Below are 14,351 nucleotides of genomic sequence, written 5' to 3'. Positions count from 1 at the left end.
AATCAAGTTATTTGGGCATTTTAGAAATATATAATTCACTGTAGGTTGATGAAGACCTGGTGTGTTTTCTGCATCAATGTGCTAAAATCTATCAGTCTTCCATTCTATTTCTCCCTCTTTGTTCCTACTCAATTCCCTTCCCTTTTAATTGTCTCATCGCTTCTACTCCTGTAACCTTCTGTCTCTCCCTCTTGTTTTGTCTTACAACTTGCCAGTATCCCATTTTCTGAACTTAAATATTATGAAAATACTTATTTATCTTTTGATAGAGCTTTTCAATTATTGGAAATTGTGCTTTATGATACTCAGTGCTGAAAAGAGCAGCTTTGAACTTTCATCAATCTACCTATGTTTTGATTATACTTGTGAGCAACATTCCTAGAGTGCAATTGCAGAGTTGAAGAGACCTTTTAATTTCATCCTGATTTATGTAACCGCTCAACTATGTCATTTATGATCACCAGAAATTCTAAAATTTTCTATTTGCCTATTTTCTAAGGTCCTCATTAATAGCATAGAATCAATGTTATGGTTTTGTTCCTGATCCTTAAATTGTGTTAACATATATTTTATTCAATGTCAAAAAACTAAATAGTACTTTGTTCTTTTTTAAATAGGTTACACTTTAGCTATCATTTATAAGGTTATCCAGTTTCGTAGCTTAATCACTTTGCTGTGATGTGAAATGTAAATTATTAGTCTTTACTTGCCATTCACACCTTGACTTTTTTCTTGAAGAAATTTCTGTTCCATCTAAGACTTTAAAAATCATGTTTCATGTGTAAAACCATTTCTCCCTTTGATACTACGTTTTTAGACTTATACTACATGTATGAGTGGGGTTTTGTGTTTACATATGTGTTTTGTTTGCATGTCCCATGCTCAAGAAAGACAGAGAGAGCATTAGATCATCTGTAATTAGTTCTTAAAGATTGTGATCTGCCTTGTTGGGGCTGGGATCCAAACCTGGGTCCTCTGAAAGAGTAGTAAGAGCTTACAAGCACTGAACAATCTTTCAAGCCCCCATCTGAGGTTATTTTAAATTCTATTTTCCTCTGACTAGTCCTTAGTTTCTTTATTTTTTATTAAGTTCTCAGGTCGTCTGGAAATTTCCTGGGATGAAGTAGTAGATGTTGATTTACTGATTATTTAAGATACAAACCATATTGTACCAATATAAACTTTAATGTTATTTTCTCTCAAGTTATATATCATTAATTTTGTATTAATTTAATTATATAAAAGTATATTATTTTTATAAATATATATATAATGTGTATATATAAAACTACATATACGACATACATACAAAACATATATACAAATATATACATAAAAATTATACACATATACACAAAAGCATATATAGTTATATACAATTATATATATATTTCTAATTCTCTATGTTTTGTTTGTATATATACTATTGTTGTATTATTTACTATCTTTTATGTATCGTATATGCATTCATGTGAAAGTGCACATGTGTCTGTACTTGTGAAGGTTAACACTGAGTGCTTTCCATGTTTGCTCTCCACATTTTTTTTTAATTTTGAGACATGCTCTCTCATTGGCCCCAGAGCTCAGTTCCTCATCTAGATTGGCTGTTCATCGAGCTCTAGGAATCCTGTTTCTACCTTCCCAGCTGCTGCTTTACCTGTTTAGTCCCTAAGTGGGACTTGGAGTGCAGAGAGAGGGTAGAACACACAGGCTGGCTAATACCCATAGGCTCCCCTTCAGTCTCACCTACATTTGAAGTCTGATCTTCATGAGTATTGGCTGGTCCTAAGTAGAGTTCATTCAACCAAATGGAGCAGGAGAAATGATATGTCTAGAGTTTTATGCCCAGTATCTCTCAGTCCTTGCAGTTCCACTTCATATGATTCAAGCAGAAAAAGTACTGAAATTTGAAAACTTCCAATTGCACTAAAGATTTCCCATAGTACTATTAGGACTTTGCTCTTGCTGGGATGTGCGTGTGTGGAGGGGGTGCATGTGGGTGAGCATGTGCACGCGTGTGTGTATTTTAAAGTGTTATTAATCTCTGTCATGTTTCAGCAATTTCTTGAAATATAATGCTAGAAGTAAGTCACAAAGAAAGAGAATATTATTCCAATCAAAATTTCTGAACAAGGCAAACATTCCTTTTGACTAGGAGTGCGAGATCTAGTAAGGCAAATGAATACTGAGGGGAAAAGTACCTTTGTGTTTTATTCTAACTTTGGTGAGGGCTGTGTCTTTTCCCCATTGTCTGGAGTTTGACCTCACTCACTATTCTATTTAGCTGGATAGTCTGAAATACTTTGTGCACAGGAAATGGAGGAGCCTCACTGCTCCAAGGAATAAAAGGTCATTGCTTCAGGCTATCACAATCTTAGACTTCAGTAGGGGCCTTTGTATGAACAAAGATTTTACTCGGTGGGCGGGGGATTAAAACATTTGCATAATGCTATTACAGGATGGGAGAAGGGTGGAAAAATATTTTAATTTTTGTTCTAAACACAAGTTTTAGAATATTTGATAGAAAAGGCTTATATATGATTTTTTCTTGTTTTAGAAATGTATTCAAATTTGTGTGCAAAATAAATCATATTTTCACATAAGAAGAATAAAAATGGATTTTTAAAATTTTTACCTTTATAATAGCATAACATCAATAAAATATTAGAGATAGATCCAAAGGAAGTTACAATAAGATTCTATATAGATTATTTTCATGAGAAAAAGAAAAACCATTTATACAGATTATAATATTTGACAACTGTAGATTAAAAATCTCAGCATGGTGATTTTATATATAAAATCAAATTTTGATATAGCTTCAAATGCTCTATTATTTAGATTACCATCCAGTTAAAACCTCAGTGTATGTTTTTCTTTTATTGGATATTTTTATTTTAAATGTTATCCCCTTTTCCAGTTTCCCCTCCAAAAACCTGCTGTCCCATTCTTCTCCCTGCTTCTATGAGGGTGTTCCCTTACCCACCTGCCCACCCACTCTGTCCCACTTCCTCAATCTGACATTACCCTATACTGGGGTATCAAGCCTTGACAGGACCAAGGGCCTCTCCTCCTATTGATTCCCAGACAAGGCCATCCTCTGCTACATATGCGGACAGAGTCATAGGTCCATCCCTTTGTACTCTTGGGATGGTGGTTTAGTCCCTGGGACCTCTGGAGTTTCTGGTTGGTTGGTATTGTTCATCTTATGGAGTTGCAAACCCTTTCAGCTCCTTCAGTCCTTTCTCTAACTCCTCCATTGGGAACCCTGTTCTCAATTCAATGGTTGGTGTGAGCATCCACATCTGTATTCTTCATGCTTTGCCAGAGCCTTTCAGGAGACAGCTGTATCAGGCTCCTGTCAGCGTGCACCTCTTGGCATCCAGTGCCTGAGTTTGATGTCTCTATATGGGATGGATCCCTCAATTGGGGAAGTCTCTAGATGGCCTTTCCATCAGTCTCTGCTCCACACTTTGTCTTCATAAGTTCTCCTGTCAGTATTTTTATTCCCCCTTCTAAAAAGGTCTGAAGCATCCACACTTCGGTCTTTTTTCTTCTTGAGCTTCATGTGGTCTGTGAATTCTATCTTGGGTATTCTGAGCTTTTGGGCTAATATCTGCTTACCAGGAGTGCATACCGTGTGTGTTCTTTTGTGATTGGGATATCTCACTCAGGATGATATTTTCTAGTTCCATCCATTTGTCTAAGAATTTCATGAAGTCATTGTTTCTAATGGCTGAGCAGTATTCCATTGTGTAGATGTACCACATTTTCTGTATCAATTCCTTTGTTAAGGGGCATCTGGATTCTTTCTAGCTTCTGGCTATTATAAATAAGGCTGCTATGAACACAGTGGAGCATATATCCTTGTTATATGTTGGAGGGTATTTCGGGTATATGCCTAAGAGTGGTATAGCTGGGTCCTCAAGTAGTACTATGTTCAATTTTCTGAGGAACTGCCAGACTAATTTCCAGAGTAGTTGTACCAGCTTCCAATCCCACCACCAGTGGAGGAGTGTTCCTCTTTCTCCACATCCTTGCCAGCATCAGCTGTCAACTGGGTTTTTGATCTTAGCCATTCTGACGGGTATGAAGTAGAATCTCAGGGTTGTTTTTGACTTGCATTTCCATGATGACTAAGGATGTTGAACATTTCTTTAGGTACTTCTCAGCCATTTGATATTCCTCAGCTGTGAATTCTTTGTTTAGCTCTGTACCCCATTTTTAAATAGGGTTATTTGGTTTTTTGGAGTCTAACTTCTTGATTTCTTTGTATTGAATATTAGCCCTCTATCGAATGGAGGATTGATAAAGATCGTTTCCCAATCTGTTGGTTGCAATTTTGTCCTAATGAGAGTGTCCTTTGTCTTACAGAAGCTTTGCAGTTTTATGAGGTCCCATTTGTCGATTCTTATCTTAGAGCATAAGCCATTGGTGTTCTGTTCAGGAAAATTTCCCCTGTGACTATGTGTTTGAGACTCTTACCCACTTTCTCTTCTATTAGTTTGAGTGTATCTGGTTTTATGTGGAGGTCTGAGGTCCACATAGACTTGAGGTTTGTACAGGGTGATAAGAATGGATCAATTTGCATTCTTCTACATGCTAACTGCCAGTTAAAACAGCACTATTGGTTGAAAATTTGTCTTTTTACCACTGGATTGTTTTAGCTCCTTTGTCAAAGATCAAGTCACCATAGGTGTGTGGGTTCATTTCTGAGTCTTCAATTCTACCTTCCTGTTTCTGTACCAGTACCATACAGTTTTTATCATGACTACTCTGCAATGGAGCTTGAGGTCAGGGTTGTGATCCCCCCCAAGAAGTTCTTTTATTGTTGAGAATGTTTTCTCTATCCTGGATTTTCTGTTATTCCAAATGAATTAGCAAATTGCTCTTTCTAACTCTGCGACGAATTGACTTGGGATTTTGATGGGGACTGCATTGAATCTGTAGATTGCTTTTGACAAAATGGCTATTTTTTACTGTATTGATCCTGCCAATCGGTGAGCACAGGAGATCTTTCCAACTTCCTATATTTCTTAAAAGAACATTTTCAGTGTTGGATGAAGCTAGTAGCCCAGAAGCCCATTTAAATGCTATCTTTTTGAAAAAGATACCATTTTCATACCGTACTAAAACTCATGGTCATAATTACACAAATATATGTACATACACATACATACCAACACACAAATACACACATGCAGATACACATAAATATATGTATATATACACACACACACAAAGAGCTGCGAACATACATATTTTAATACAAAGATACATAGTGTACATGTATATATACATATGCACATAGAAATACATATATCATACACAAGCGTATAAACACACATGTATGCTCTATTTAATAATTGTAGCCCTAAGTGTTTTAGTGATGTAAAATTATCAAAGTCATTTACAAAATTAGATTGGGTTGGTAAATTCATAAAAAATTTTTCCTTGAGAACTAAATACAAATGGACTGCTGTTAATTTAACACCTGCCCTGCTAAATGAAACTCAAAAATCTAACCAAATAACAAATATTTTAAAGTTTTCTAGGTGACTAATTTTTCATGTGTATATTGCATAATGTTTATGAATCAAAATTCTATTAAAATCCCTTAAACAATTCGTAAGATTAAACTTCAATGCTTAGACAAGTTGAACATTACATAGGTAGGAAGTAACACAGTAGATGTGAATAGCCCAGTTCTTTCTACTGATGCCTGGCCCCAGCATGGGCTCTCTCTATGCAATGCTGCATGAATGTTCATATTCACATTCGTTAAGGGACACAATGTGCTACAAATACCTCAAAAAGTACTTTGATCTTTTATGGTCACACAGCAAACCTACTATTTTGTGTAGAAAAATCGATTTTTATAACCATTTATATAAATGAAAATATATTTTTGAATATAAGGACCCACAGAATAATTTTAAAATATCCAATGTGATTTTCAAAAGACAGTTAATGTAGTGGCCACTATGGTCCACACGGTAAAATAATCTAAGATCAGCTTGAATAGGTTGCCTGGCAGGAATCAAGCAGAGAATGGTTTAATGAGATTAACTAGGTCTGCTTGCAGCAAATGTTTAAAGTGATAGTGCCTCTAAATCCATGACTTAGCCCTTGTCCAAGGCCAACTTCATTTTTTTAAAATTTTTTACAACAACATAGATTCCTACTTTTAAATTCGAGTGCCATCATGACAATGAAATTCTCACTCAATTGTATTGAATTCCAATTTCCCAAGCACAATAATTGCAGGTATGTAATTATCCGTGTTCTAAAAACCAATGAAATCCTAGAACTTGGACTACAAACATAACTTTTAAAAGTTTTGTTGTCTTATTATTTAATGAAAACTGCTGATATTTCATTGTAAATGTTTACTTAATGAGGACAATTCAGGCGAGATGCTGTTTTACTAACTGGGGTTCTACATCCTTAGAATATATGCTTAGATCTTGTTATATACTGGAGAAAATATGAACCTTTTAAAACAATTTCTAATAATTTGGAGAAAAACTATTTCAGGTTTCTATTGTATAATTCTGCACAATTTTTTCACTTAAGCTTTAGAAAATTACTGTATATCTCATCAGCCAAATTTCTAGCTGAGATAATTTGGCTGTCTACAAGAGGCATAAACAAGATAATTGAAATGAGATAAAACATAATTGAGAAAGGAATTCTCAGCAGTAAGAAATGTGGTTTTAAAAAAGACTGGCTTCCAAAATGGGAGGAAACATAATTCAGAGTGTCCACTGTTTATGTTGCATGTATGGGGAAGGTTCAGGCTGAGAAGACTCCCCAGAGTAAAACAAGAAGAAGAAAAAGATTCACAGGCAAATTGGTTGCATAGCAACTTGCAGATTTACTTAACACAATGAAAGTGTCTATCAGGGGTAACCTAGTTTAGAGTGCACAGTAAAAGCCTCACATCCAACCATCAGTGAACTGAAACTAATGCAGATAAATACTAAAGGTAGTGAGTAAAATTTACATTACAGAAATGTGTTCACTTTCTGAGCCTATGAAGAAGAATGGAGGTGAGAATACATCCACAGCGATAATCATTGTGATGTCTGACCACAATATGAGAAATACAGAGATGAATGTAAGGGTCGATCCATACAGCACTGATGAAGAAACAGGGGACCATTGACAGTTCCTTAGTAACTGCAGGCTTCAGAATCTAGATTATCGGGGAGCAAGCAATGCTAAACTTCACGGAAAGATGGGATGCTCTGCTCAGTACATTGCAGTAGGGAATATCCTCTCTCTCTCTCTCTCTCTCTCTCTCTCTCTCTCTCTCTCTCTCTCTGTGTGTGTGTGTGTGTGAGAGAGAGAGAGAGAAGAGAGAGGTAAACAAATAGATAGATAGATAGATAGATAGATAGATGCATAGAGATAGATAGAGATAGAGGTATTTCATCGTTTTGATACAAGAGTAAGACTGAGCTTTACAGAAGGTGGCCCTAATGTCATGATGTTCCGAGAGTAGGGAGACACTGGGACAACTGTTTGAAATAGTGCCTCTGGTACCTTCTTTCACAACCTGCATTATTTAAATGATAATCTCAAAGGCTTACCAGATCACAGAAAATCTTATTCACTGGCATCTCTGGCTTTGATGACTTCCTCAGGAAAAAATGTTGTAAAATTAATAACTAATATAAATGTGAGAGACATTTAAATTACCTCTATTTGTAGACATAGAAAGACTAAAAATTTACAGCAATTCATCTAAAATGGTAAATTTTTGTTAAACATACATGTGTAGATATAATGAAAGCACTGAGAGCAAATGAAAAAAGGTTTGCTGTTTATTCTGTCAGTTGAATACATTGAATAAAGCATGCATGTCTCCATTCTATTGTAAAATTAATTATTATAAAATAAGAGTCAAAAGGCATTTTCTATTTAAATGACAGAGTCATGTTTTTTTAAATGTAGCTGTCCATGATTCCTGCAGCAAATTGATTTTCAATGAGAAAGGTCTATATCAATTAGAATGTTGCCAAGTGAGAAATTGCAAAGCTCCCCATCCCATGACCCTCGGCCCACCACAGCAGAGATGACGGAGCACGGATGCTTGTGCTTGGTGCTGGCATGCCTGTGCTTTAGCTTCTCCTCTTCTAACATCCAACACTCTAGTGGGCTTGCACGGCTACGCTTCCTTTCAGTGGAAAGTCTGGAGTCCTCAGTCAGTGAGATACACCAACAACCTATCCCATGGCCATCAGAATTTCACAGTCACGACAGGATTACCGAAGTGTGTTCCCGTCATTGAGTTAATGAAAGAACCATGCATAAATATCATGGCCAACCAAAGACTTTCTGTTCCTATGTTGGAGGAGGGCAGTGAACATGTTTTTATATGCCATCACTGGAAGACACTTTGAATTTAAAGTTAATATATCACCGTTTGATATATTTGAATGAAAAATGCTGAATATTAATTAACATTTCATATCACTTGAACCTATGAAGAGAAGTAAAATGTGCTGTTGTCAGCATCGATATTGCCTATATTGAAACCCTGACAGCAATTAGAGAGGTTTTCATTGATTATATTTGTCTCCTCAGATAAATTTACAAAGAAAAATGAGAGTAACAGGTGTTATTACCCAAGGAGCCAAAAGGATTGGAAGCCCAGAATACATCAAATCCTACAAAATTGCCTACAGCAATGACGGGAAGACCTGGGCAATGTACAAAGTAAAAGGCACCAATGAAGAAATGGTAAGCCTGACTCACTCTCCAGTATGTAACTAAGGTTCCATGATGACCACATTATCAAGTGACACCTGAGCCTTCTGCTAGAAGCTTATGTTCAAATCCATTTCTGCAGCTTTTGGAATTTAATTGGGTGAAAGGGAGCTGGGTTTCCCAAAGTTAGAAATTTCTAACAGCTGCCACTTAAACTTTTCTAAGATTTTAATTGGTGCTCCTACAAATTATTCTCAAGGAGTTTGCAGAGGGTTGTATGTAGCAGATAAGCTACTTTAAGGACAAGCAGCCTACCAAGTTATTGTCCTTGCTTTTGCAGATAACTTTGTCCTCAATCAAATAAATTATTATGAAAACAAGAATATGAAATCATAGAAATGATGGAAATCTGTACATATTTTGCATTGTAAATGCCATTGTTACTGAATTCAAGAATAAAATGCTGAGGAAAAAAGAAGTTGTAGCATCTAATATCTCCTTTGTCCTTTGGTGTTCAGAATGTTAAACTAATTCATTTTGTAATGATACTTGAAAGTCTGATTAAGATGCATAGAAGAAATGGTTCTACCTGAAAAATTTATTCACTTGCAAGTGGACAGACTCAAGTTATATTCAAAATTTTAGGGTGCTAATTTTTAAGAGACAGATGATAGATAGATTGGCAGACAGAAAGGTAATTGAAAAATAGCTAGGCAAATAAATGGTAGACAAACACACAGATGGATGGTAGATGATACGTGTGTGTGTGTGTGTGTGTGTGTGTGTGTGTGTGTGTGTGTGTGCAGACAGACAGACAGATAGATGATACATACATATATACACAGATAGACACATAGATATGGAGAGACAGACACAGAATGACTTCCTCTGTTTCTACAGACATGGCCTTTAAAGTGGTAAATAAGGGGACTAGAGAGATGACTCAGTAAATAAGAACATTTATTGTTCTTAGAAGACATGGGTGATGTTCCCAGCACCTACACTGGGGTTAAGAACAATCTAGTTAACCACAATTTCAATGGATATGATGTCTCTGTCTACCCTTGGTGGGCACTAGGCACACACTTGGTGTACATACATATACATACAGGTCGGCAAAACACATGTAAAATAAAATAAACAAATCCTTGCTTTAGTCAGGGAAGTGTTATTATGACCCAGTACACTGCATATAATTTTAATTTTAATTCAGATTTCATATGTGGCTGCTGCTGCTGTTGTTGTTGTTGCCTGCTAATAGCAAGGTGTTTCCTAAATTCTCAATAATATTTTATTATGAATGATCTTTTAAAATTGTTTCAAGTGAAGCACAGAATACGTATATGAAAATGATTAAGAAATCTATTTTATATATATATATATATATATCCCCACACATGTACTCACCCATCTGTGCACATGCATGTGTATGCACATACACATATACCTTTAACATATACAAATATATGCATACACATATGAGTAGTAAGGTCTCACTCTATGTCCTAGACTGACATTGAACCCTGTCTCCTAAATATCCTCTTATCGCAACTTCCTTAACACTGTTATTCAGCCATGAGCCACCATGCTCAACTTTTAAAATCCTGCATATGTCTTCACACACAGGTCTTCCGTGGCAATGTTGATAATAACACACCCTATGCTAATTCCTTCACACCTCCAATCAAAGCTCAGTATGTAAGACTCTACCCCCAAATTTGTCGAAGGCACTGTACGTTAAGAATGGAACTTCTTGGCTGTGAGCTCTCAGGTAAGTTAACTATTTTCCGTAATAGAAATGCCTTGAAAGAAAAGAGAAAACACAAAACATCTCTGTATGTGGTCAGCTAGTAATCTCTAGGTTTTCAGCACTTACAGAAGTTTATTTCTTTCACAGAACATGCAGGGCATGGTTCAGTGAGAAAAGCAGGCTGTTTATATGTCAAATAAAGTTGTATGCACCCTACAGAAATAGTATACCATCAAGTAGATCTCTCTGTAATAAAGTGGAATACATGGAATTCTCATGAGAAACTGTTGTCAAAAGATACACTCAATTGGTTTTAGTTGTAAATATGATTTATGTTTGGTAATAAAAGTTCAATTTAAAAATACAATCTGCTTGACCTCATAAATTGTGCAAATTTAGGCTGTAAGCTCCAAAGAAAGTAAGTTTTAACTTTAAACTTGGTGCTTTCTTTTTAGATTTTATGAAACATGTAAATTTATCATCTTACCCTGGGGAACAATACATCAACACCAAGAACACTACTATAAATTCATTTTTGAGCATTCTCAGCTAGCGACCTGCTTATTATATGTCAGGGTTATCTAGCTCAAGGATGATCTATCAAACACCACAGAGCTAAATAATTCTTCCCAATCATCAGAACAAGATGCAAATATGAAGACTTTATGTCTGAATTCCATTTTATTTTCCTAACTATATTATGAACTAAATACAAAAACCACTTCTGCATTTCAACTCCACTATGCTTTAGTGGACAGTTACTGTATTTCATCCACTAGAAACTTACCTATCTTTGCCTTATGGTGGCAAAAGATTTCTTTTGATCAAACAACTGTAAATAAATTAGAATGTTCTCTTATGTCACACTTTAGCCTAAGCCCCAAAACAGGGAAAGTACTTTCTAAATTTGAAAGAATAAAGCTGGTTTAAAATTTTAAGTTAGTTCTTTGAAAATGCCATTTATGTTTAATTCATCTCATTACTCTCTCCCCTGTGTTGTCTTAAATCTTCTGTTCCCCGTGAACTCACGCTTCTCCCTACCTGTACCTCATTAGAATCTTTTCTCTGGAAGGACAAAACTCTGAGGATCCTTATCAAGGGCTCAAATTCATACTTGATGTATGGTTACCTCTGTATATTTATGATACAGAAAAAGAAAACAGTTTTAAGCAAATAAAATACAGAGTTAAAATACCAGCATTGGAAAAATTGAGAATAAATGTTCCGTCTCAGTGACTCTATCTTAAGTAACTTGTATATATATTCTACATTGCTGGTGTTTATGAAGGAATTATTTCACTGTCATTAATTTATCTTAGAAGAGAGATTATTTTGAATTATTTAGACCAGATTATTGACTGCCAGTAAATGTGAGCAGAATCATTGCCACAGAGTGTGTGCATTGCATGTCTCTGTGTCACCAGAGGCCAGTGTCATCCCTAAGCCATTCATCATAAAGCAATCACGAGGAAGCCACAGTCTGATGAGGTTTGTAGTAAGCCCTCTGGTTTTTTTAGTTGTTTGACATCACCTTCCCCAATTTGTCAGTTCTTTGATTCATGAGGATCAGCTTCTCGTACATGACACCGTTACACCCGTAAGGTGTAAATATATTTTGCTTTCAAGCTTGACAAGAAGTTACACCTGACACTTTAAGACTTTATTTTCTCAGAAGGAAGCAGTGCTCCATCTCCCAGCCCCACAAATTGATTTTAAACTTGGCTGCAGAGAACAATCTATCTTGCCGACTGTTTTTAAAAAGGAGAATTTCACCATAGATAATCAATGCTTATGTTAATACTTTGTTAATGCTTTACACGCACACACACACACACACACTCACAAAGTTCATACTGGTAAAAGAGTTATTTTGTATTCACAAAATCACATGAATGAGACAGAAAATTTGTGAGATATTAAGTCCATTGCTAAATAATTTAGCTATGATTCTTAGAAATAAACATTGACATAGTATTTTATAATATTCTAAGATATTTCTTTACGGGTGTACAATACTGGAAAGGCCAAGTCTCTGTAAATGTTTTCAGCAACCTTAGGTCTTTAATCTTACCTGGAAGTAACTAATCCTATTTGGACACTTGAAAAAACATCTTTTGCACTGTCTGAAAGATAACTTGCTACATTTGGAAGGAAATAGATCATGTTAATAAATAGAGAAATAAAATTCATTCTTCCATTCTTCTAACTAATAATTATTACTTAACACTTTTTCATCGCTATGTACTGGCCATCAGAAAAGATATAAAGTAATTATGTGATTAAAAGAAATAATCAAATCCACTTCTTTTGTATTGATTTTTTTCAGGTATTTTATCACAAAGAAGTAATAAGTTATTATTTTTATTATTTTTATTGTACATCTTCTGCAAGCTAACCAAAACTGTTACAAAGATAAGTCTACATCAGGGTCTGAGGGCAAGATCTAAGTAGGAGAATTCAGAAGCTTTTTGTTCATACTGCATCTTACTTTGGAGTTGTCTGAAGACAAATATCATGCCATCATGGATATTAGAACTTTGTGGAATTTGGATTCCCTGTCAAGGAAATTTTTTTCTGTCAGAATTTGCATTTTAGTTTTAGACCCTTTTTTTTTTACCATTGCCTTTAGGATACAGGTCTCTTCAATAAGATTCTGACGAAGAAACAGCCCTCCATGCTACTTCTTGTCAGGCAGTGGAAATAAAGACAGAGAGAGACTAAGCAGAGAAGCCACAGGAAGAAAACAACTGATTCAGATTGACTAGGGCAAACAGCAGTTAGATAAAGTGGATTAATATGAGTGGAGAGTTCCATGATTTCTTTTAAAGCCTACACATCAAGCAATATGTGTTGAATAGCAGTACCAAGTAGGCAGTCACTGATGCACTGATTCTGGGAGATTTATCCTTCCAGTTTCTGCTGGAATGAGTTTTATGGAGATAGTAAGAGGAGCTAACTTTTATAGAATGTTGATTATCCCAACAATGTTTCTAAATACTTGGTAGTTTATCAACTAATTTATACCTGTCCAAGGTATCTTCTCTTCTTCATTTTGAACACTGAAACATAAATTGAATATATAATAGGTATAAGACCACACATCCACTGAAGGAAAGACCAATAGGATATGCAAAGAAGGTATGGCCTGGAGAAGTTCTAATTCCTTGGCAAAAATGTAACAGCTTTTAAAAGAAAGACTGGCTTACTGGACAATTTAATGAAAGACCCATGTCTCCTAGACAAACCTGGTAGGTAAGCTTTTAGCACACACAAACATGGACATTTTTAATACCACATAAACCCAAACTTTGTAACATAATTGGAAACACATGTGGTAAACTTGTTAATCTTCCAAAAATATAGAAGTACTAAATGTTATTTAGTATTAAGAGTTTATGAAAAGAATAATAATGGTTACATATACACATATATGTAATTTTTTATTTATAACAGTAAGATACATCCTATCATTCAATCTATCTATCTATCATTCTATCTATCTATCATTCTATCTATCTATCTATCTATCTATCTATCTATCTATCTATCTATCTATCTATCTATCTTAATCATTTTTCTACTTTCCAATTCCACAGCTGTACACTGTCTGGCACATGGTATATACTGAATGAAGAGTCCCTTCTTCCCTTCTGAAATAAACCATATTTAGGCCAGAATAATAAATGATATAAACTAGTGATGAGGATTTCAGCACATACCTTTCTTTCTACCACTGAAAGTCTAAGTGAAGATTGCTATAGTAGAGGCCAGCATGACTACAGGTGAGGTACTGTATCTAAATTATAGGAGTAGTGCTTATTTCTCAGACAACAAAATGCTGGTCAGTTTAGAATATGAGTGTGCCGCAATTTACAAAAATGACTCT

At 35.3% G+C, this 14,351-nt stretch overlaps 1 protein-coding gene across 2 annotated transcripts in view; it reads left to right on the top strand.

Annotated features, from left to right (window-relative positions):
* The window catches only part of Edil3 (EGF like repeats and discoidin domains 3), a 498,350-nt gene that overhangs the window by 349,383 nt on the left and 134,616 nt on the right, over positions 1-14,351 (top strand). For both annotated transcript variants that reach the window (XM_032899069.1, XM_032899068.1), the window contains 2 exons: positions 8,593-8,748; positions 10,342-10,486. In XM_032899069.1, coding sequence (XP_032754960.1) covers positions 8,593-8,748; positions 10,342-10,486 — 301 coding nt within the window. The remainder of the gene's footprint in view (positions 1-8,592; positions 8,749-10,341; positions 10,487-14,351) is intronic.

The sequence above is a fragment of the Rattus rattus genome, chromosome 3 (assembly GCF_011064425.1).
Source record: "Rattus rattus isolate New Zealand chromosome 3, Rrattus_CSIRO_v1, whole genome shotgun sequence".
NCBI lineage: Eukaryota > Metazoa > Chordata > Mammalia > Rodentia > Muridae > Rattus > Rattus rattus.
This window is presented reverse-complemented; position numbering and strand designations above follow the sequence as displayed.